This window comes from Buteo buteo, chromosome 4 (genome assembly GCF_964188355.1).
Source record: "Buteo buteo chromosome 4, bButBut1.hap1.1, whole genome shotgun sequence".
Classification (NCBI taxonomy): Eukaryota; Metazoa; Chordata; class Aves; order Accipitriformes; family Accipitridae; genus Buteo; species Buteo buteo.
This window is the reverse complement of record NC_134174.1, coordinates 11337796-11358751: the sequence shown is the minus strand read 5'-3', so window position 1 is coordinate 11358751 and position 20956 is coordinate 11337796. Positions and strand designations below refer to the sequence as shown.

Below are 20956 nucleotides of genomic sequence, written 5' to 3'. Positions count from 1 at the left end.
GCAATTTCCTGTACGTAAGATATACCCATATTCCAGTGCTAAGTAACATGCAACTCTTTTATTTCCTGACCAGGTTATATACAATGTCTTTATAGGAGATCCTATCTGAAAGCCATGTTTTAGAAGTCATTGAAGTGCAATGAATGAACTAGCTGTGGTCCTATATTGCTTGAGCTATCTGTGTCCAGATTTTGGAAAGGAAAAGGAAGCAATAAATTTTGCTTGAACTCACCACACGTTTTAATTGCACAGAACTCCCAGGGGGTGTTAGGGTCAAGAGTGTAGCACCATGGTCTCAGCTTGCCATCAGGATTGCGGCAATAATTATCATCAAAGCCCTTGTCAGGATATCTGCAAACCACAACGAGAAACGTGTCAGGGAAGTCTTCCTGGCAACACTGCACAGGCTCGTACAAGGTACTTAAAGGACAGAGGCAAACAAGAACCAGTTACCATTAACCTTGGGTCTGATCCTGTGAGATGGATGCAGATACTCTTTTAACTCTATTAGAAAGTTAATAACATAAAATCTCTTTCCAAATATACAGCAGAATCAGACCTCCACTGAGGGGCTTCCCTGCTGTGCTAATGCACAGGATACCGGATGGGCTAACTCTGCTAATTGCTAAACTCTTGCTCTTGTGTCTGTCAACTGATGACCAGACTCTAAAGCCACTCGTTTTTTTAAAACAGCCCAATTAAGTGTGGATTATACAAACACTGCCTGGCATGCTGGACTCATTAAGAAAACAGGTTCTTCAGTGCAACAGCCCTGGGTTCAAACTGGAAGCTATTTTGAATAGCTATGTTACTAATGATAGCTCCATTTTTGTAATAGAGCTCATTCTAGGTCATGCCCTCATTTCAAGCATTGGGGAAAAAAAGGAGAAAAATAAGGAATTAACTTCCGTCTGACTTTATCTCATTAAGATTTGAAACTATTGTGCTATTTAATTGTTTCCACGTTCCTACAGCCATCATTGAACAATCAGGCAGATATTCAAGATAAGGAGGTTCTTTTTGCATAAATGTTCTATATTAACATCTATAAACTTCAAGAGAAGAAGATAAATGCATACTTTTTTTTTTTTCCAGTGAATACAAATTATCTTGGTTTTCCACTTTTATTGAAACATATTTGTAAAGGAAACAAAAAGTAGATATGCCCCTGAGGGAAACATGAAAAATATGTAAGAGAACAATAAAGTTAACTACCTGGGAACCTGAACCCATTTACAACTGCAAGCAGATGTGTTCCACACAAGCAGAGGAAAATATGATTTACAAGACTGTGTTTTTTCTAGGATGCTTTTTCTGTCAAACAATCATCCTAATTTTGACTTATGCATTTGCAACTTGATCTCCCATTCCTTGGGAAAAATCAGATTCCTTTATCTATACAAGGGACAGGGACAGCTTATAACTAGAATAATAAAAAACCCCAAACAACCAAAAAAAATAAAACAACCCAAAACCAAACAAACAAGAAAAAAAACCCGCCAAACCAAGCAAAAAAAAACCCAAAAACAAACCAACACTAAAACCATCAAGAAGAAACCTCACAAAACTGAGAATTCAAGGGCAGTCAAGAATGTGGTAGTTTCAAATCTAGTAGCAATACCCTGTTTTCTGCTATGTAGAAGACTAACTGTAAAGAAACAAATTGTGTTCAAGGATTTCACAAGAAAATAGTTAATGGGCTAATAGTATAGTAGAAAACGAGAAGGCTTTGGCCACCCAGTAGGTGCAGTGATGAGCTTTCATGTTGGCAGCACATGCTCCATGTCATATAGCAATGGAGGGTCCATGGCACTACCCAGGAACCAAGTTGAGGCCAGGAATGGCAAGGTAACTACAGTCATAGCTCCCAAAAAACATTCAAAACAACTGGGGCCGTAAAGAATCCACTCTCTAGAAGGCAAGTGTCTCTCATAGCACTGAATGCTCTGTCCTTCCTAATATTATATGACATGTTCCCACAGTATGTCAACAAATGTGTTATTTACTAACTAAAACTTAAGCGGAGGTGTAACAGTTCTTCCCGAATCAAGCTTTGAGTGTCTTTGTGGGATGAATATTCACAAGCTGTATCTTTCCACCTACTATATCTATGTGCCCTTTTCTAGACCAACAACAGCTTTCCCAGTCACTGATTCTTCCCACAATATTCAGGCATGCTTCTGCTTTCCTTCACATCCAGCAAGCAACAGTTCCTCAGTTCCTATGGAAAAGGCCAACTAACACTTTTAAGACACAAATATTAGGGATAAGATAAACAACAGAACTTCAAACTGTTCCACACAATCCGACAGTGAGACTGTGGAGGATTCCCTGAGAACACAGGAGCAGGATCCCTGAGCAGGATTCCCTGCTCTGCACACTCCTCCTTCCCCAGTACACTCAGGCACAGACCTCTTGCTTAGACCCAGCAAAGAGCCTGAGGTTTCCAAGATCTTTCAGAACCCTACATATTTCTTTTTTTTCCCCTTGAAATTGCAGTAGCTGTACTTCCCTGCTGAAACTGAAATGAAGCATTAAGATACACATCTGGTGTTAAAATCAAGACTTTTTCTCAGTTGCTAGGGGGGAAAAAGTGTTAGACAAAGATAACATTTATTCTCTTTAAAGAGACAGATGCTGATGTCTAGCTCTGCTGGAACTAAACTGAAACTTAGTGTCTAAAACTCTTCACCAACTCTTTTCCTCTTCTTTTTATTTTTAAAGACATGCAAGACTGGAAACTTGATTTTGTATAAAGTAAATTTTCATACAAGAGATATAAAACAGAGTATTTTAATAAACGGATACCTGCAGTTATTCAACTCTTATACTACACTTCAACCCCACTTTCCTCCATGCAGTAAGTACCTATTTTCACAGCATATTTGAATTTGAGCAGAAAACATGAGCAGAAGAGGAGAAAACTGTTGCTTCTCTATGCTACTCTATGCCTATCTAAGTCATCATCCTCAACAGTCTTCCTTCCATACTGAGGCATAATCCTGCCCATGAACAGTACATGAGAGAACTGCAGTTTCAGAATACAGTTCTGCCTCCACTAATAGCTAAAAATGGGTCATGCAGGAGCTGTTTGGGGGGATTCCTACTGCTAGCTTCAATCACATCTAAGTAATCAGGTATTATCAATTCTCTTCAGTAACTGACCTCTGAAGGGAATAAGTGTGGAACAATTCACTGAGGTCACGAGAAAGGAAAAGTGAGATGTACTCACCCTGAACTGAAAGCATTGTCAATAGCAGGTAGACAGGAGCATTTGAAAAGATTACTAGTTTTTCTTCTCTTTCTTCATCATTGCAACTGATGGATCCATAAATGAAAATAAGTTTAAATCTGTCCAGCTAGTCCTTCCTGGTTTCCAGGTTATTCACATTACCCCTAGATGATATACTATAAGCCTCTCTAGAGATTGCTGTATTTTAATGGATCATTTGTTCCAGACCTCCGCTTTTATTTTCAACTTAAATGACTATTAAAAAAAACACCAAACAAACCAAAGCCCACAACATTTTTAAAAGCTAGTATAATCAAAGTATAATTGTCACTACCTTTACTGACCATTCCGTGATGTTAATTAACATTAGTGTATTAGAAATGTACTAGACCCCAGTTACTCTTCTGAAAGCCCATACAGATGAGTTCAACCCGGATGGGTTGCTTTTTGATAAAAAAACCTTTTTTATTACAGTCTGAAAACTCTCAAGAAGACATTTTCTGAAGGAAAACTTACAAGGAGGAAGGTGATCATTCAAGAGATTGCAGTTAGTTTGAAAAGTCATTTTGCAAACAATCCAAAATTAAAGGAAAAAAGAAATTTCCTCCTGACAGTAAAAGTATTATTGTTTGTACCCAGAAGTTCTATAAATGTTTCACTTCCAAGGAACAAAATTCTTTCTGTGACTTATTCTAGTATGCACAGCAAGTGTATGGCAAAACTCAGAAACAGATTATCTTCAGTCCCAGTCTGCTAATACAAAATATTTATTGTAGCAGGACTTTGGGATAGCCTGCTATTATTCATGAAGTAGATCATCTGAGCCAAGAGGAAAAAGAGGTTATATCACATAAACTCCAAAACTGCAGATCCTTAATATTCTGATAAATAATCAGGCTTTCCAAAATCTACTACCAGTACCCATATTTCTGAGTATAAAAATGATGCTTTATTTAGTTCAACACTTCAACATATATAAAGATATTTTCAGTGGAGGGTCTCAATCATTCTGAGTTTGTTGATTATTGCAGTCTTCCTCTGGCAGTTTAAGTTTATTCAATCCACTTTATAAATGGAGTTAATCCAAAATCCAGAGTAAAACTAAATTGAAACTTTAGTCAAGTTCAAGAGAAACACAAAGGCCCTCCTGTGTGGCCTAAACCCCCACACAAAATCCTTCCAAAAGTGTGTATTATAGGTGACCCTTTGCGGTCGGGTGAATTTTACCCTCTAGGAAAAACCCTAAAGGGGATGCATTTTGTCTTGTTATTTCTGACTCATCTTTTGGCATTATGTGTCGATGCCTAAATTAAAAAAAGAGAAAAGTCTAAAATATAAATCCATGTGCATAAAATGCTAAACAGAATGATGAACCCCTTTACCAGGCTGAAAAAAAACTTGTAGCAGGCAAATATTTTTATCAAACAAATTGGATACTTAAACCTGATTACAAGAGAAGACCATCTACAGCTTTAAAGCTGGTCAATATTTCAAAAAAGGAGCCTACTCTGACTTGACAATGTTGCAAGCTTGTATTCACTAATTGTGTTAAGAACTCTAACAAAAATTTATGACTTAATCATTATTTACTTTGTGATTACTTTAAGGTATTTTAAGCTGACTGAAACTGCATCACAACGTATACAGAAATATTCAGAGGTTAATTTTTTACTGTAAATGAAGCTAGGGAGGAAATTTTGAGCAATTAATGCAGTGCATGTACATCACTGCACTTCACAGCCATGGGATGTAGCCACAACTGCACAAACTGGCCTCTAGTCCCCATCCTGCATCTCCATTGTGACAGGAGCCAGCCTGCACACACAATGGGCCAGAAGCCCAAGCAACTAAAACTGGTGAACTCCATAAATTTCAGTTCAGCTAATGTTGATTTTGCCCAACTGGTTCCAGAACGTGTGTAGTTTTCAGATTATAACCACATGGATTTGCTTGCGGGGAGGAGAGGTTACCTCTCTGGACGAAATTTGTGCTTGTGTGGTCTCTGAAGATCCCAACGCTGACACTCCTTGCCCGACTCGGTGTGATCCATTGGCCCTCTGTAACTCTCTCCATTGCAGGTCATGCATTCAACTAGGAAAAAAAATATGTACTAGTCATTTATTATGTTGATGTCTTATAGCACACACCAAAAAAATTAAATTCAATCATATCCCTGCTGTTATAAATTGAAACCAACCTAGAGAGGTATAAAAAAGTGGTATCTTTTAGTTAGGTTGGTATGGAAAATATCCTTTGGACTAGAACTGCATCCCTTTCTTGAATCTAATCCAGATGCTTAAATTTGGTATCATTATATAGGACACTTACGGTTTTGAGGCAGGTAGGTGTGAGCTGCTAGAGGCATTCATGTCCCTGGCAGATTTTTAACCTTATTTATGGTTAGTAACAGAGAGAGACACACATCTGATGAAGGAGTATTTTTTTAGAGGTGATATTTTCTAATTCATAATTCTAAATCACTCTAAGTCATAGTATAATAACAGCCCAAGCTTAAGTCCAGAATAATGGCTGAATCACAATTTCATGCAGTACAGTCTGCCTCTTTAAATTCCCAGCACTTTCAGCTACATATGATACTGTTTCTTTTCGATACTAATTCTTTTTGGCAGCTTAAACTATGATACATTTTCAGCCCTGGTTTGGGAAAGTGGGGGGTGGATGGAGGGTGGACAAAAGCTACCAAAGGGATTTGAAATCACTGTTGAACAAAATATGCTTAATAATTTAGCATGAGAAGACTTAAAATATAAAATAAATTCACCATAATTAACTATAGACACATTTCTCAAGTGCCCCCTAATTAGAGTAATTGTAACGAAGGATCACTTAGTAAATATTAATTTATGCAATTACAGATCTCACTCTTCAGTTAAAACATCCGCTACCAAAGTCTTCATCCTGCAGTGAGCTCCAGGTCTCATCCCATTTGAAGCTTGCTTAAATTGATCTTTAAATGTTAGCTTTTAATAGATTTTCAAGCTCCTTGTAAATCACTCTTTTCCTCCCTCTCCCTTTTCTTCCCCCACCACTGCATAGCTATTGCACATGACACATTAGCAGGAAAATTAAAGGCATCCAATCTTGAGAATTTAAATGGGTTGATTGACTGGAACTGAATTGGCTGATTAGCAAGATATAAGAGCTTAGTTTGGAGGTTAACAGAACTTAAAAGTCAACAAATGAAATGGTGCACATGAAGTGTCTTTCAAATTCTATAACTTGAAAGTTGAATGGGATTGGATTTATAAAAAGTTTTACTTATTTATAGTATTCATTTGAAAAACAAAATGCATGTTTAGATTGAGCTTTCATCCTGTAATTCAGTATCTGTATTTTCATCAAACAGAAGAAGAAAATTTGATTTTACCATGGAATGGCACTAGTTGATTTTATCACATAGTAATACTGAAATTGTTAATGGATTCTTTATGGACTAGACAAGTGAAAAAAGGGTCACATTTGTGCAATCAGCAAAACTTCATTGTTCCAGCTCCTCCATGACCTGAAAAAAAGCTGCTGAGCCTGAAAGCTTGTTCAAGTCTTCCAGAGTACAGGAACATAACAAGATCTCTTTCTGTAATAACTGCTTTTCTCGCTACGTGAGTTATTGTTGCTGAGAAATCACCTAGTCTTTCTCCAAAGTCCATGAGCAAGAGTCACTGAAACTATTGGAAGCGAAGCTATTCTCTGTCAGCAGAGAAAAGGCAACTTTCCCCGTGAGCCGTGCCGGCTTACCTTGTGAGCAGAGGGGGATGTTGCAGACTTCATGGCGCGTCTCTGGGCTGGTGGTGAAACACCATGGCCCTCCCTCTTCCCCTCGGGGGTTTCGGCAGTAGTTTTCCCGCAGGTCTTTACCCCGATAGCTCGAAGGCAAAAAGCTAGTTTTAAAATGACAATCATTACAGTATAAGAGCATGCAAACTTTGGTGTTAATCATATTATTTTTTTACAGACATTTAGAAACATTTCTGCTTCCTTCTCCCTCCACCCTGCTTAAACAAATGCACACGCCCAAATATCTGTCCATACACAAATACACATCTTCAGTAAGGATTTCTCAATCAATGGCCTAAATCTGGGACAATTTGTCTAGCGCGTAGCTTGCTCTAGCGAGTTTTACTCCCATCCCTCGGGCGTCCGGAGCCGACTATCTGCCGCAGAGCCAGAGGCAGCAGCACACTCCCTGCCCGCCCTCACCGCGCTCTCCCTCAGGAGCTCCTCGCTGCTCACACAACGGTAGAAGGCCCTTGGACCAGGGGGAAAATATATTGGGTGCATAGGGGAAAAATTCATTGGGTCCGTAGCCATGTCAGACCCACCTTTCCCATGCGTGTTGTGCACATATAGCAGGCCCAGCTGGGCGTAGTGTGTACCTACGACATAAAGCCCACAAGCAGAGAAACCTCGTCCCATTCCTGCTCAGGCAGCAGCTAGAACTGAGCATCAGGAGCGCGTGAGCGTGACCGAACAGTGTGACACACCGCGCTGAGAGGCTTTCACTGCCTGAAACCACGGGCTGCTTTGCGTTTCAGCATCAGAAATTTCCCCAGATCCTGCTTTAGCTGTCTTGCTTCATGTTCTGCCCAAGCCCCACTGTTGTCACCTTAGGGTCTGCTGCTTATAGACCGACTCATCATTGCCGTCGTACAAATTAGGTCATTTAACAGCAACCTAGCTGACTTAAACTGTGCTCTCTCTTTCATTATATTTTCTGCTTTTGCTGTAAGGGGCTATTAAATAACAATGCCCCTTAAGATTTTTCTTGTAGATTAGGGGTTCTCAGGCCAATGCTAAGCACTTTGTTTTTCTTTAGTGATTTTATAGAAATGTGAGCTAATACTATATTTTTTGCCTAGCACACATTTTTAGTATGAAAATGCTGCTTATGCTCAGTCCATCAAATATAAACTCTCCAGGGTCAAGGTTTTGTGTTCTTAGCTGTCTGTAAAATTATGTGCTTACCTCTAGAGAAAACCCCATTTACACACTGACATATAGAGATATATGTAGGCACATATATATATATATATATTTATACATAAAGGTAATACTAGTTATTTTTCCCCACAAATAGGGAATAGCTAACCCCATAGTAAGGAGCCCACCCCAGAGCTGGTTCTGTTCAATGCCACTGCAAGAGCTCATGCCCACACTCAGGCCGCACATTGCACACAAACCCTGTGGCACTTCACTGCCGGTTTCATTGCAGTGATGCTTAAACAGCACCTAAATCTCTGTGGTTAAAAGACACATGAAATTCAAAGTTATGCTCAATTCCATGAAGATACTTTTTGTTGTTGTTAATTGAAAGGTTGGGCAAAATACATAGGGGATCACACAAAACTCGTAATTCAACTTAATACATTTTTTAATTTTTGAACTTTCTAAGATTTGTTCCAGGTTTTTTTTTTTCTTCAGTAAATTTGAATTCTGGTAGAAATATCACAAGTGCACCTTTTATTCTGAAAATGCCTAACACTTTATTTTGGGTGTTTGGTTGGTTGGTTGTTTTTTTCTGGTTTTTATTGTTGTTGTTGTTTTGTTTTGGTGTGGGCTTTTTTAATCACCAAGGGAATTCAAACATATCTATATTATAGAGGAAAAAAAAGGAATAAAATTTCATCTAACTTCTTTTAGAAGACTGTAGACACTTGCAGCTTAGGAAACTAAACTAAGCAGTTGGGCCAGTCTTTATACACATGAATTGATTTAATTTATATACAAAAGCAGAAAAGAAATGTATGGTTCCTGCTGTCCTTGGCAAATTCTAAGTTATAAATGAATAAATTAAAAATTAGAAAAAAGAGAGAGAGAGGGAAAGAAGAAGAAACAAAAAGAAAATTCTGACGTGACATTTAAATCATGTTTTATTCCTGTTAATGAAATCTTTGAACTAACTGAAGTGGAAAATACCTCTGTTAATAGCATTGTGGTTCTAGTCAATGCAATGTGGAAGCATTACTTAAAAGCGCTTTTCTTATTTTTGGTGCTTGAAGAGAATAATTTTTATGTTATTACTGCTGCCTATAAAACTGTTCCTTCTGTTTCTCCTCTGTAGTTTTGAAATATAAATCTCTCAAATTTTTTTAGTTAAAGTTAGCCCAGGACAAACTTTTCTGATGGGACGTTGCTACCTGTGTATGTGTTAATGTAGTATGTTAGTGCATATTATAATATTTTATTTAATTTTCCTGCTGGAAAATCTTTCAGCTCAGAAATTATGGACATTAGAAAAGATAGGGAAAAGGCATTTCAAATTACATCAGATATGCTATCAAAACATTAAAAAAAAAAAGTCTAAAAGAATAGCATTAGAAACTCAAGATGGGTCGGAAATACAAATGGCTTCAACGGGTACTGAAGCAACATTCTTGAGGGAGGAAAAGATGAGATGCAGTAAAGACCCACCCAGAAATGGAAGATAGAGCCACTCCTAAAACTGTGTGCCAATTTAGTTCAACTATATTAGGTAAGGAAAAAAAAGAAAAAAGCCAAAAACTAAAGCCAGTAGAAGTAATGATAAAAACATATCTGACCACAGCAAAAGTCATGGAAACTAGCAAAAAACCTGTGAAGTACTGGTCTACTCTTTGACCACTTCTCTTTGAACCCTTTTTGCATTGGCTTTATCCATTTAGATAAAAAGCTCTTAAGAGAAAAAAATAAAAAAAGACAGTCTTGTAATCTGTACTAGGATGGAGATGAAAATAATGGAACTCTGATTTCAGCTGGGAGTCTCCAGGTTCTACTGGAATACAGATAAATAAAAATATAGTTTGTTAAATCCAAGCACAAGTTTAAAGTCTGAAGTTATTTCAATTCTTTCTAGAAAGATAATGAAAAATCTGTAAAGTACATTTCTCCCTTGAATATGAAAAAAGGCATTTATTTTCCAGTGGCACTTTGTGATAATCAGATGTTGAGAAAAACTGACCTAAAAATCTAAGCCTTTCATACTAATAAGTTCCAAACACACCACTACTGTCTGCTTCTTCCCATCTCCCTCATGTCTCTGATGATGAAATCATATTTTCTGATGTTGAAAAACAAAATTAACATGCAGCCACCTCATTTATCCAGTGACCTTTTAAAAATTAAACTTATTGCACAAGGCAGGAGAAAAGTCATTCTCATAAAATTCATCATAGAAGAGTGGCTGTCTAAATGTAGTAGATAAAACTGTGTATGCTGTATATTAAAATGCAATTTAGTGATAATATATACTATCCAGACACTTTTCTTTATTTAGTTATATAAAGTCATATGAATATTATATAGAATAATGCTTGCTCTTGCTTAGGGTGTAATTATTGAGAAAACTTTCACTTCTAAAAGATGAAGATTGTATACTTCAAGGTGTTGAGTCTCAAGAGGTCATTGCTGTGGGAGCTGATGGGTTTTTTCATATGTTCACAATTAAGAACGGCTTTGGTCTCACACTGAAAATCAGACACACTACCATCTATATTATAAGCAGCCGAGTCCAAGCCTGAGGCTCAGCTTTGTAACACATCATAAGAGGAAAGAACCCAAGTATCCTTTGCCTTTTAATGTTGTTCCAAGATATCCTCTTGCACGCTGGATAGATTTGGTCAGGACAGGACTGAGCAGTGCACAGCCCAGTTCCTCACTAGCAATCTCCAGCTTGGCTCCTCCTAAACAAAGTGCTGATGCTGGGAGTCCACAGCAAAAGGCAGAAATGAAGATAGGAAGCTTATGGGTGAGAGGACATTTTGGTTTTGGCTCTTAAGCATTTATTCTCTAAATGGCTAAAGCCAGTACAAAAAGGTTCAAAGAGAATTGGTCAAATAGTAGACAAGTACTTCATAGTCCTTTTGCTAGTTTCCAGCAACATTTGTTGTGGTTGAATCTGGTTTTGCCATTACTCTTACTGGCACCAGTTTTTGGTTTCCTTCTCTTTTTCTTTAGCCAAAATAGCTGAACTAAGTCTACTCTCAAGGTGTAGATACGGCCTCTGTTCCTCACTATATCAGGTCTTAAACTCGAAAGTTAAATCCCATATGTGCTGCATCAGTCTTTAGTTATTGCTTGTATGATCTGAAGGAAAGGATGTCAATAATCTGTTCAGTCCTTTCCATGTATTTGTTGCCTGGTCTAAGTGCTTTATAGAGTTTAACATATTCTACAAAAAATAGAGAATTAATAGTAACTATGCAAAATACAGTAACAATAATTATTTACTGATCAATAGGTGGGCTAATACCTCTAATATCCCCTGCTTCCTAATAATCTATTTTTTAGAATTACCCGTTTCCTGGGAGTCAATTAGAAAACAGTGATAAACTTCCAGACCCCAGGCTGAAGTTACGCAGATGTTTTGTTCCTGCCAGTAGCTAAAAGATCAAAAGGATATAAACAGCTACAAAAACTGACACAGGAAAGGAAGGGATCCAGACACACAGGCTGGCATTAGGAGAGACCTCTTTGGAGAAAGCCTGAGAAGGTAAGGGGTTTCTGGGATCTGGAGAACAGCACCTCTTGGGGGAAGGCAAGAATACACCTAAGAGTTTTTGTTGTCTAAGGTCAGTTTTCTCATAAATTCTTTGTCTGCTAATAAGTCAAACCATGCTTTATGGAAGCTGTCTGGGCACTATTCCCATTGTCTCTGCTCCTGAACTCTTACCTGTGCTCATGGGGGATCATTGAATTCCAGGCTTGACACTGGATACCACTTTTGGTAACAGATATTGTTCCTTTGTAGTCTGCTCCTTTTCCTATGATACAATTCCTGACATAGTCTATTGAAAGAAAAGAGAAGAAAATTAGAGGTTTGGTTAATGTATTTAAAATCTGAGCTCATCATCAGTTTTCACTTAAAAATAATGTATTTTTGATAGGCTTTAAATACTTAATTATTCAAAATACTATTTCATTGTCCACATATATTCTTGTCTCTTTTTTTTCAAAATATTGGTCACTGACTTCCCAATGAAAGCTACTGAAAATGTTTCCAAAGTGTCTGATTGAACAAAAGTCCATGTCTGAGGACTCAAGTCCCCCACTCATTAGTGAGGTAAATAAAATCAATATTAAGTCAATAACAGTAACTCATACAACTGAGCTTTTTAGTAGAAAACTGAAGTAGCAACTCAGACTAGTACATGTGATGATAGGCAAATATGTATGTTGAAAACTGAGCAAGAGCAAGTATGTAGATGAACTTGCATGACAGCAAACCCAGGGTATTTGTAAATAAAACTTTAGGATGAAGCTTTCAGAATGCATAAAACCATCCCATGCCCAGGATGATCCTACAGCCAAGAAGTCACTGACTGACCTCAGCTTTTTTTCCCCCTCCATAGCTGGAAAAACAAAATCAGTAAATAAATCAGTTACCCTTCTTTTCATACAGATCAAACGCATGGTCTTGCTTCTTTCTCACACCATTTGTCAAGCTGTTGAAGGATAACCAATGGCACCGTTTTGTAACTCTGTCATAAGCAAAGGCCCTGCAAAGAAAATCTGGATGAGAAAAAAATCTCTATGTGGTTTATAATAATGACACATGGCCTGCCAAGGAGCATGCAATGACATCAGATTTATTTTTACTAGGAAAGTCAGAGAAACGGTCGAAATTACTATTTAAACCCACAACTGTGCTGACAAGAACAAAGAAACAAAGAAATTAAATTGATGTGGCCATTACATTAAATACCAGCTTGGTTGTTCACACTAATCTAAGAGTTCCCTTGTCATTGAAGATCTTTATTTTAGAAGTAAGATAAATGTGACTGAGACAACATTTATGTACCCAGTTGTGCTGCTTTCTGGGGAAAAAAAAAGAAGACTCTAAAACATCTTCTTTGCTGTGCTTACAATATGCCTTTGAAATAGTTAGGTATCTCACACTGACAGCTTGAGGAAAATTCAAGCACAAGAAGTCTCTTGCCTAGAACAGCAGAGCTGTTTATAAACAAGATTATTTTTGTTTTTATGAATAATCTAAACTGTGATAGCGTACCTACAGCTTGTCCTTGCTTTGCTTTTGTTTTCTTTTTTTTCTCTTATTTTTAATTGCTTTCAAGGATAGACTACAATGTGTGCTGAATTGAGTGGATTTGAGGGGGGCAAGAAAGGCAAACAGAAATCAAAAGAGTAAAAATGCTTTCTTTTAATATTTTAAATGAAACGTGCAAATCTTTTTCTCCTAACTTAATTTTGAAAGGAAATTCCTTAAGCATAGGTAAAATATTTCAAAGAATTTTAAAAACACAGTTGACTGCCTGGGTGGGGGGAACAATTATTCCAATGGGGGTTGGGGGGGAAGAGAGAGAGAAAAAAAGAAAGACAACAAAAAAACCTGCTGAAAATTCTTTTTTCCCTTAATTTCTCATTAGAACCAAATAACAAATCACTGACATGATACTATTGTCTCTAGCCCACCACAAAGTCTACATTTCTGTCAGTCATCCCAAACCTTCTGAGATATTTAATTCTGACCTGAGAAGGCATTTTAACACTACTTGATAATATCCAAAGCATGCGCAGATTTCCTACACTTCATCCGTACTTTGGCTGTGCCATATTCCTGAGCGCTGCACCCCTCAATTCAAAGCTCTTTGATCTTCATTTAATTCACCATACAAGTTTTTCTGTGTGAGATCTCACTGGCTTCAGTTAAAAATATTACAAGATCCTATCCAACCTCCCCACTCTTCTCTCTTTCAAACATCCTCTTCATTATCGTTTCCATCACCAAACAGATTTTTCATCCAACTGCTCTCTCTACTCTGTTGACTCCAAATGTTTCCAACCTGCTAACCTTCATCCTTCTGCCCTTGTTCAGCCTTCTGTTCTCTCCTGGCTGGTTCTCAAATACGAGTGTATCCAAGTGCCTCTAACTCCATCTTCACAAAAATATCCTTGACCTTTCCTGCCTTTCCAATTACATTCTCCTTTCCCCTCCTCCCTCCTAAAGTGGGAATGCAGAATGCACTGTTTACAAACATTTCTTTCAGTTTTTGCCTTTCAGTTGCCTTTTGGTTTCTTTCCAGTTTGGCTTCAGCCACTTCTGCACATGAAAGTTTCTAACAATCTTTTCTTGGACCCAAATCTGGAGGGTTTTTACATTTCCAAAGTCAACATATTTAAGCAAATTTTTGGACTTTCTTCTACTGATACTGCTGATCACAACAATTTTTGTTGTTGCTATTTGCACTGAGGTAGTCAGTAGATTTTCTGATCAGATACTGAAATCCTGTGGTCTGTACTGGAATCCCTTTCCATGTAAATACAAAGACACTCCAGAAATTAAGCAGATAACAAAGGATGAGACAGGCACAGCTTTGTACATAAGGAAGTGACATGCCTGCAAAAGTCATCTGCATAGCCATTAAAATAGTAACTATATTATCTATATTAAAAAATGTAGTGGGAAAAGCTGCAAGGATGACTGAAGGAAAACAGTGGGAGTAATGGACTGCAAATGGTGGTAAAACAAAGGAATAAGAACAGCTTAGCAGCAGGTTAATAAAGCTGATATGGAAGGCAGAAGAAGATGCACAGAGAGTTATGAAGTCAAAAAGACAAGGTAAGTAAATGAATCTAAGGGGTACTTTGAGAGGCGATTTTAGGAATAGTGTTATGAAGAAACAAGTCTAGATAAGGATCTTGTAACTCCGGTGGAAATGATCAAGATCTGTGCAAGCATGATAGCAAGGGAAAAGAGGAAACATCCATCCTGAGAAGTGACATACATTAGCTCCAACAAAAAGGTGTCAGAGTTAAAAACAGCAAGGATTAATGATTACCAAATATCACACTCAAAATTTACTTGCAAATGATACAGAAACTTATAAATAAATCAAAAGTTGTCTTACTATTTCTTTTTTCCCCCAGAAAACAACGAGTGGCTGATCCTTTATAAGTTTGTAGTGCCTGGGATCTGCTACTTTGCCACTTTCTGGCAGAAAAGAAACCCAACCCTCTTCCTGCTTGTGTACCTCACAGGGCACAGACCCAGGTGTTGCAGCTCCCAGTGATGTTGTCACAATTATTTTACAAAGTATTTCTATTTTGTTCAATCTTTATGCTTAAACAAATTGAGTTTGCATTCAGAAAATAAAACATCAGTGCTGTGGCCCAAGTGATGGATAACTACTGCGTGGGTATGAAGTATCAGAATCAAGCCAAGAAAACATCAATAAAGAAAGGAAAATCCAAGTCTTGTATTTCAAGTATTTAAAATGCCATTTTGTGTTACTTCTCTTCTTGTTTCAGAAGGTTCCCACAGCAACCAGTAAACTAATTGGTTTTAATTTAAGTTGGCAACAAATTTCACCTTGTAGTAACCATATGCTGGTATGAAGTTAAAGACTGAGGATCCTAGGAATAAAAGGGAAACATTAGTAATCACTGGTTCCTTTAAAAGGGAACACATGTAAAATATGTGTTTACAGTAGCATCAAAGAACTATGCACACTACAACAGGACTCATCTGGGGCGAAATGGGAAACCACAAGAATGTTCCCAGATACAGAAAATCCCTCTTTTCTGCTGCATAGTGGTAGCACAGGCAGGACCTAATCACTTACCCCTCTGCTGCTAGCCTTCCTTGCTAAGAATGTGTCGTGGAAACTGGAAGTTCAGAGCTTGAGTAGTCAGATTTGTAATTCTTTTTCATCTTCAGTGCAAAATAACTACATGACTGATTGCATTTCTGCTACCTGTGGATAGGACTCTTCCAAGCTGTGTTCTCAAAGTCCCTCATGGCACCTCTGTGTTGCTTTATTAACTGATTATGGCAGGGAGAATTTGTCCCTTAATGAATCCATCAGACAGCATCTCAATAGAAAAAAATTTCTTCACAAATGAGAAAGTTTTAAAAATTCAGAGAGATTCTAGATTATTGTTCATGTAAAATAGAATCAACAAATATATTAACTTACTTTTTATTTTCAGAATGCAAAACATACTGTCCAGAGCAGCTACATCTAGCTTGAAACAACTTTCCTAAGCAGATGTTGGAATACAGAATTGTTGTTTGCTTGGCATCATTCAGAAATTTTTTATACTGTGAAACCTAATTTTGTAATACTCCTTGCTGCTGACCATCAGAACTCAAGGATCTCTTGCTGTATTGAACACAACCTGATCCACTTGGCAATGACATCAGTGGAAGCTCTGCCAATAGGAAAAGGAGTGGCTTGTACCATGTGAAAAATATTAGTGCCTGGAAAATATTTTCTAACAGAAATAAGGAAACTCTGCTCATTGTTTACATATATAAATAGTCAAAGTACAAAACAATACAAAATAGATCTTGCAACACTGGAATTAAATGCTTAAAGAAGGATTAAATTACAGTCAAGGACCTTTTCTGCCAAGGAATAATTTTTGTTATCACATTTAGTCTAGCTTCCATTTGTAGCAATTGTCAAAATTTTTTTATGTTTCAAGATCAGGCTCATATTTAGCCCAGTACTCACCAGTACAGAATTCATCCATTCTCTCCAAGATTCTCCTGCATTCATGTCCTTTCATTTATTGCTAATGGTCTAGACTAAGAGAGGCCAGGGGGATAATTTAAGTCCAATACATGGGAAAAATAACAGTGATTTGTTCCAAAAAATAGTAGAGAATCTGTACAAGGCAGACAAGCAATCAGCTGCATGATGTGTTTCTAAGAGACAGCAGATGCTGAACAATAGTTATCATATACTTGTAATGATTGTGCAGCCCAGAAGGTTTGATTCCATTGTATCAGATTCGTCGTACTTGCCAGTGAACTTCAGCAGTGCATGTATCTGTGCTCCATGTGTGACGTTCCCATTGATTTCAGCAGGAGTAATGTGCAAAGAATGAAGACAGAATATGGTCTGAAGTGGTGCTGAAATACTGCAGCTGTGATGTGTGACAATAACCATTTTATAAGAGACATAAAAATCTCAGAAATGTTCACCAAACACTACAGTGCAGCACAAGTCATCCACATCTTAACATGAGTACATTTTTTCAGCTATGTTATGGAAAAGGTTACAGATTGGACAAGCTAAGAAGACAGAACAACACAGATAAAACTTCAGAAAAGACTGACACTGTCTGGAAAGGTAGAACAAGATCATGGAAATCAAAACGCACAGTCTTTAGGTTGTCCTCAGTAAAAGGTACCACTGATGAAAATGACAGAGACACCTTTGGCCAAAGGGCGTTATATAGGTTCCATTTGGAAGAAAACTATAAAAATAATAGAGATACATAACTTACTTGCAAGTGAATGAAAGGCCTTTGTTCCTGCTGCATCTCTTGGCACATTGTTCAGTGGTATTTAACAGCTTGGTCTTTACTTCCAGTGTTTTGTTTACTTTAATGAGCATCAACTCTCCTGTTTTTTTGAAGTCATGAAGAGGATTTCTCCTTTTTCCTTTACCCTCTAAGAGAGAAGCAAAGAAGAAAAAGAGAAAGAAAAAAAGAGGAGTGCTGAGATTAAATATGGTATTAGATATGAATAACAGTTATCAGGAATTATAGGAACATTGGTACCTAAAGCATAGAGAAATTCACAAAAACACGGTACAAGCAGATACTTGAGAAGAATTGATTATTTTAGATGGCGATCTCCATTCTTAAGAAAGGGAAAGGTAGGAATTATAATAGAATTAATTTCAAATAAAGACTTGCATAATGCTAGAAAAAGATAAGAGGTTTTTTTCAGAAACCCCCAAATATGCCTGATAATAATAATCTGATATTTTATAAATATTTTCATTAAAACCTCAAGTGAAAAAGATGAACAAAGGTCTATTTTGGATGTACAGAATCTAGTTATAATCAGAAGGAAAAGGATATAAATGTTATAGAGAATCACGACCTGAATGTGACAAACTTTTCTCAAACCAGCAAACTTCTTATCAAAAATTGTGAATGGAAATGGTGCCTGGAAGTGACACAGAATAATCATTTGTCCTCCCTCTGCTCCAGTGAAGACTCAATGTGAGTGTTGTGTCCAGTTTAGGTGCAAATGAATTGAAGTTGTTAGCCTATAGAAAAGAAGATGATGCCATAGCATGGAAATAGTCTTCACTGCTATAAAGATTTCTGAAAAAAATGTCTCTGATGAAAGGCCCAGAGGAAAGAGTATAAAACTGAGCAGGGAAGATTGGCTAGAGATGTTTGGCTGAAGTGCAAGAGAAAAAGTCTTTGATTTTTGCAAGAACCCCCCCAAATTTTCCCAATAAATATGTATATTTTTATTTTTTTTTCCATAGAAACCAGTCTGCCAATATAGGCTGCTCCATTGTCAGTGAAGGCAGATGAGTACCTCTGGAGAGTGATTCTCCCTATTCTGACAGATGAGTAACATAGGGAGGACAAATTGTCCTTTGGATCTATTTCTCCTATTACACTCAGTGATCCCAGATGATGTTTTTGGATTAAATGGCAAATCCAGGTAAGGTTAGGTGAATGAATCCCTCCTTAATTTACAAAGTAGATAATAGTTTTTTTTCATAACTTCTTTCCATATAACTGTTTTCACAGCTGTCCTTTAATTTTTCTCTAAAGAATCAGCAACAATGATAGAACGTGAATGCTCAGGATCAATTAATTAAATTTTGCTGGAGTCTTTCAAATACATGAAACCTCAGCCTAGTCCTCTGTTATCCAGAATAGATAATTCCTCATGCAAGTGCAGAGTGCTCTTAGGCCAGTTAACTTTTGCTGGGTGCACTCTGTGCAGAAGCTCAGAATAATTCTCTAAAGTGCAACAGCTGAGGCTCTGAATGAGTTACTGACAACTCCACATGTTGTAAAGCCAAAGAGGGCTTAAGGGTGTTCCCTTTGCAGAACTTCCATCCTGATCATTAAGTGAGCTCACATTTTCAGTGGATTCAGCTAAATCACACCTCTCGGTGGTGAGTTATCCCTAAGACACCTAAAAATACACCAAAGACATTCAAATTAGATTTCATCAAGCTTCAGCCTTTAAAAAAAAAAAAGAAAATCAAAGGAGTAGAATATCTCTGCTGCAATGTACCTAGAAAATAATCTTCACCCCATCCTACTCTCCTTTTTGAACTGCTGAAGGTGAACTATGCTATTCCTCTGCACCTAACAGCTCACAATTTTAATTCCAACTACAAATGTTTTCAGAAAAGAATTTATTTACCTCCGAATCAATGTTATTATTATATGAAGAAGCTTTTGATGAAAAGATCAAATGTTAATAGTTTTGGTGCTGTGTTAGTGACTCATATCAGCTGTCTTAAGCATTTTTAGCCTTGTATTTGTGCAGTGCACTTGTACCCAAAATGAATCATTATATTTAGGGAAATGCTGTGAGGACACTCTTGCTTTAAGTATCAGCACCCTTTTACTGGAAACCATTGTGTCTACACTGAAGCTGCTTTATTTTTTGCTGTACCTGTGACAGAGCCAAAGTGCTGCAAAAAGGATTGTATCTGCTCTTTAAGACAACCACAGAAAAACAAGTCTCCTATAAAGCTTTTGTGGTAAATTTCTCAATCTATTATCTTACAAGACATACTTGTTAGTTTTATGTTGTCTTAGCCAAGAGTTTTATGTCAAATGGAGGTAAGAATCTGTACAGAAATATCAAAGTATTTTCTTTCAGTGCCTGATGCTAACATTTCCCATCTACTGATAAGTGTCATTATCTTAATTCCCAATGATAATAGCTTCTTAAACTCACCAGCTAGCATGCAATATGATTTAAAAAATCAAGAAATTCTGTTCTGGCTGAAAAATATGGTTCACAGTTCTGCTTTTTTTTTTTTTTTCTTCTTTTCCTAGCAGTTGTCCAAAGAGGATTATGGGTTTGATCTTGCATTTAGCAATTCATAACAGCCTGATTTACTTCAGCTTTCAAACAACAACATTCTACAACTTGCCTATAATCCAAAAGGCAAAGGGCCAAATGCATCTGTGGTATGACTTTTAGAACCATCAGAATAACACAAGGCATTACTTTTACAAATCTAACAACAAAATAAATAAAAATATTTGAGCCTTTTTACTTCAAATTAGGTGCTTATATTATTAAAATCTTAAATCAAATACTGCCCTAGAAATGTTCTACATTAAAGGTTATCATGCAATATGCTATAACTAATGTTCCTGATATGTGATTGCCATTCATTTCAGTTTCCTAAACTTTGATTAATCAGGACTTTTGGTTATCTTGTGTGCCATTTCCTCTGATGTTTCTTGTAGTTGAATAACATATTACTAAGGAAGTCTGATATTCCACTTAAATTTGAAAATAATAGCAGCTGATTCAAACACAGAAGAATCCAGTCAAATATGAATCAACATTTTCTTCAACAGAAACAACTGCTAACTGAAAATATTTCTTCAGTCAACTTAAAAAATTCCCCCAAAAGATGAGGGTAGTGCCTCTTTCTATTTCTTAACATGATAGCAACCCTGGCTGAACAGAAAAAAGAGCTCAGCCAGTGCCCAAGGAAATGGGAACTACCACATTCGCTCTAGTAGGATCCAGCGTTGGACAAGTACTCCAAAGTCAAATTTGGAATTTCTACAGTCTCCCTGCTGGAGTTCTTCCATTTTCATAAAATGCTTTAAATATTTACTGAAGAAAAAAGGATCCTCACAGTGAAAGACATTTACCTCGGAGCTACAAGAACTGAAAATACCTGATTATGTTCTATATCTCAATTAAAAATTCACACCTTGTAGAAGATAATAGGTCTGATACTGAGTTAT

General features: G+C 37.1%; 1 protein-coding gene across 2 annotated transcripts in view; it reads right to left on the bottom strand.

The window, feature by feature from the left end:
- Window positions 1–20956, bottom strand: part of HGF (hepatocyte growth factor) — a 60481-nt gene that overhangs the window by 30997 nt on the left and 8528 nt on the right. Inside the window, exons 2-7 of one of the 2 annotated variants that reach the window (XM_075024740.1) lie at window positions 17480–17645; window positions 12611–12723; window positions 11898–12012; window positions 6989–7131; window positions 5203–5323; window positions 233–351 (exon numbers count right to left, since the gene is read on the bottom strand). In XM_075024740.1, coding sequence (XP_074880841.1) covers window positions 233–351; window positions 5203–5323; window positions 6989–7131; window positions 11898–12012; window positions 12611–12723; window positions 17480–17645 — 777 coding nt within the window. The remainder of the gene's footprint in view (window positions 1–232; window positions 352–5202; window positions 5324–6988; window positions 7132–11897; window positions 12013–12610; window positions 12724–17479; window positions 17646–20956) is intronic. The other variant, XM_075024741.1, reaches the window with a different exon arrangement.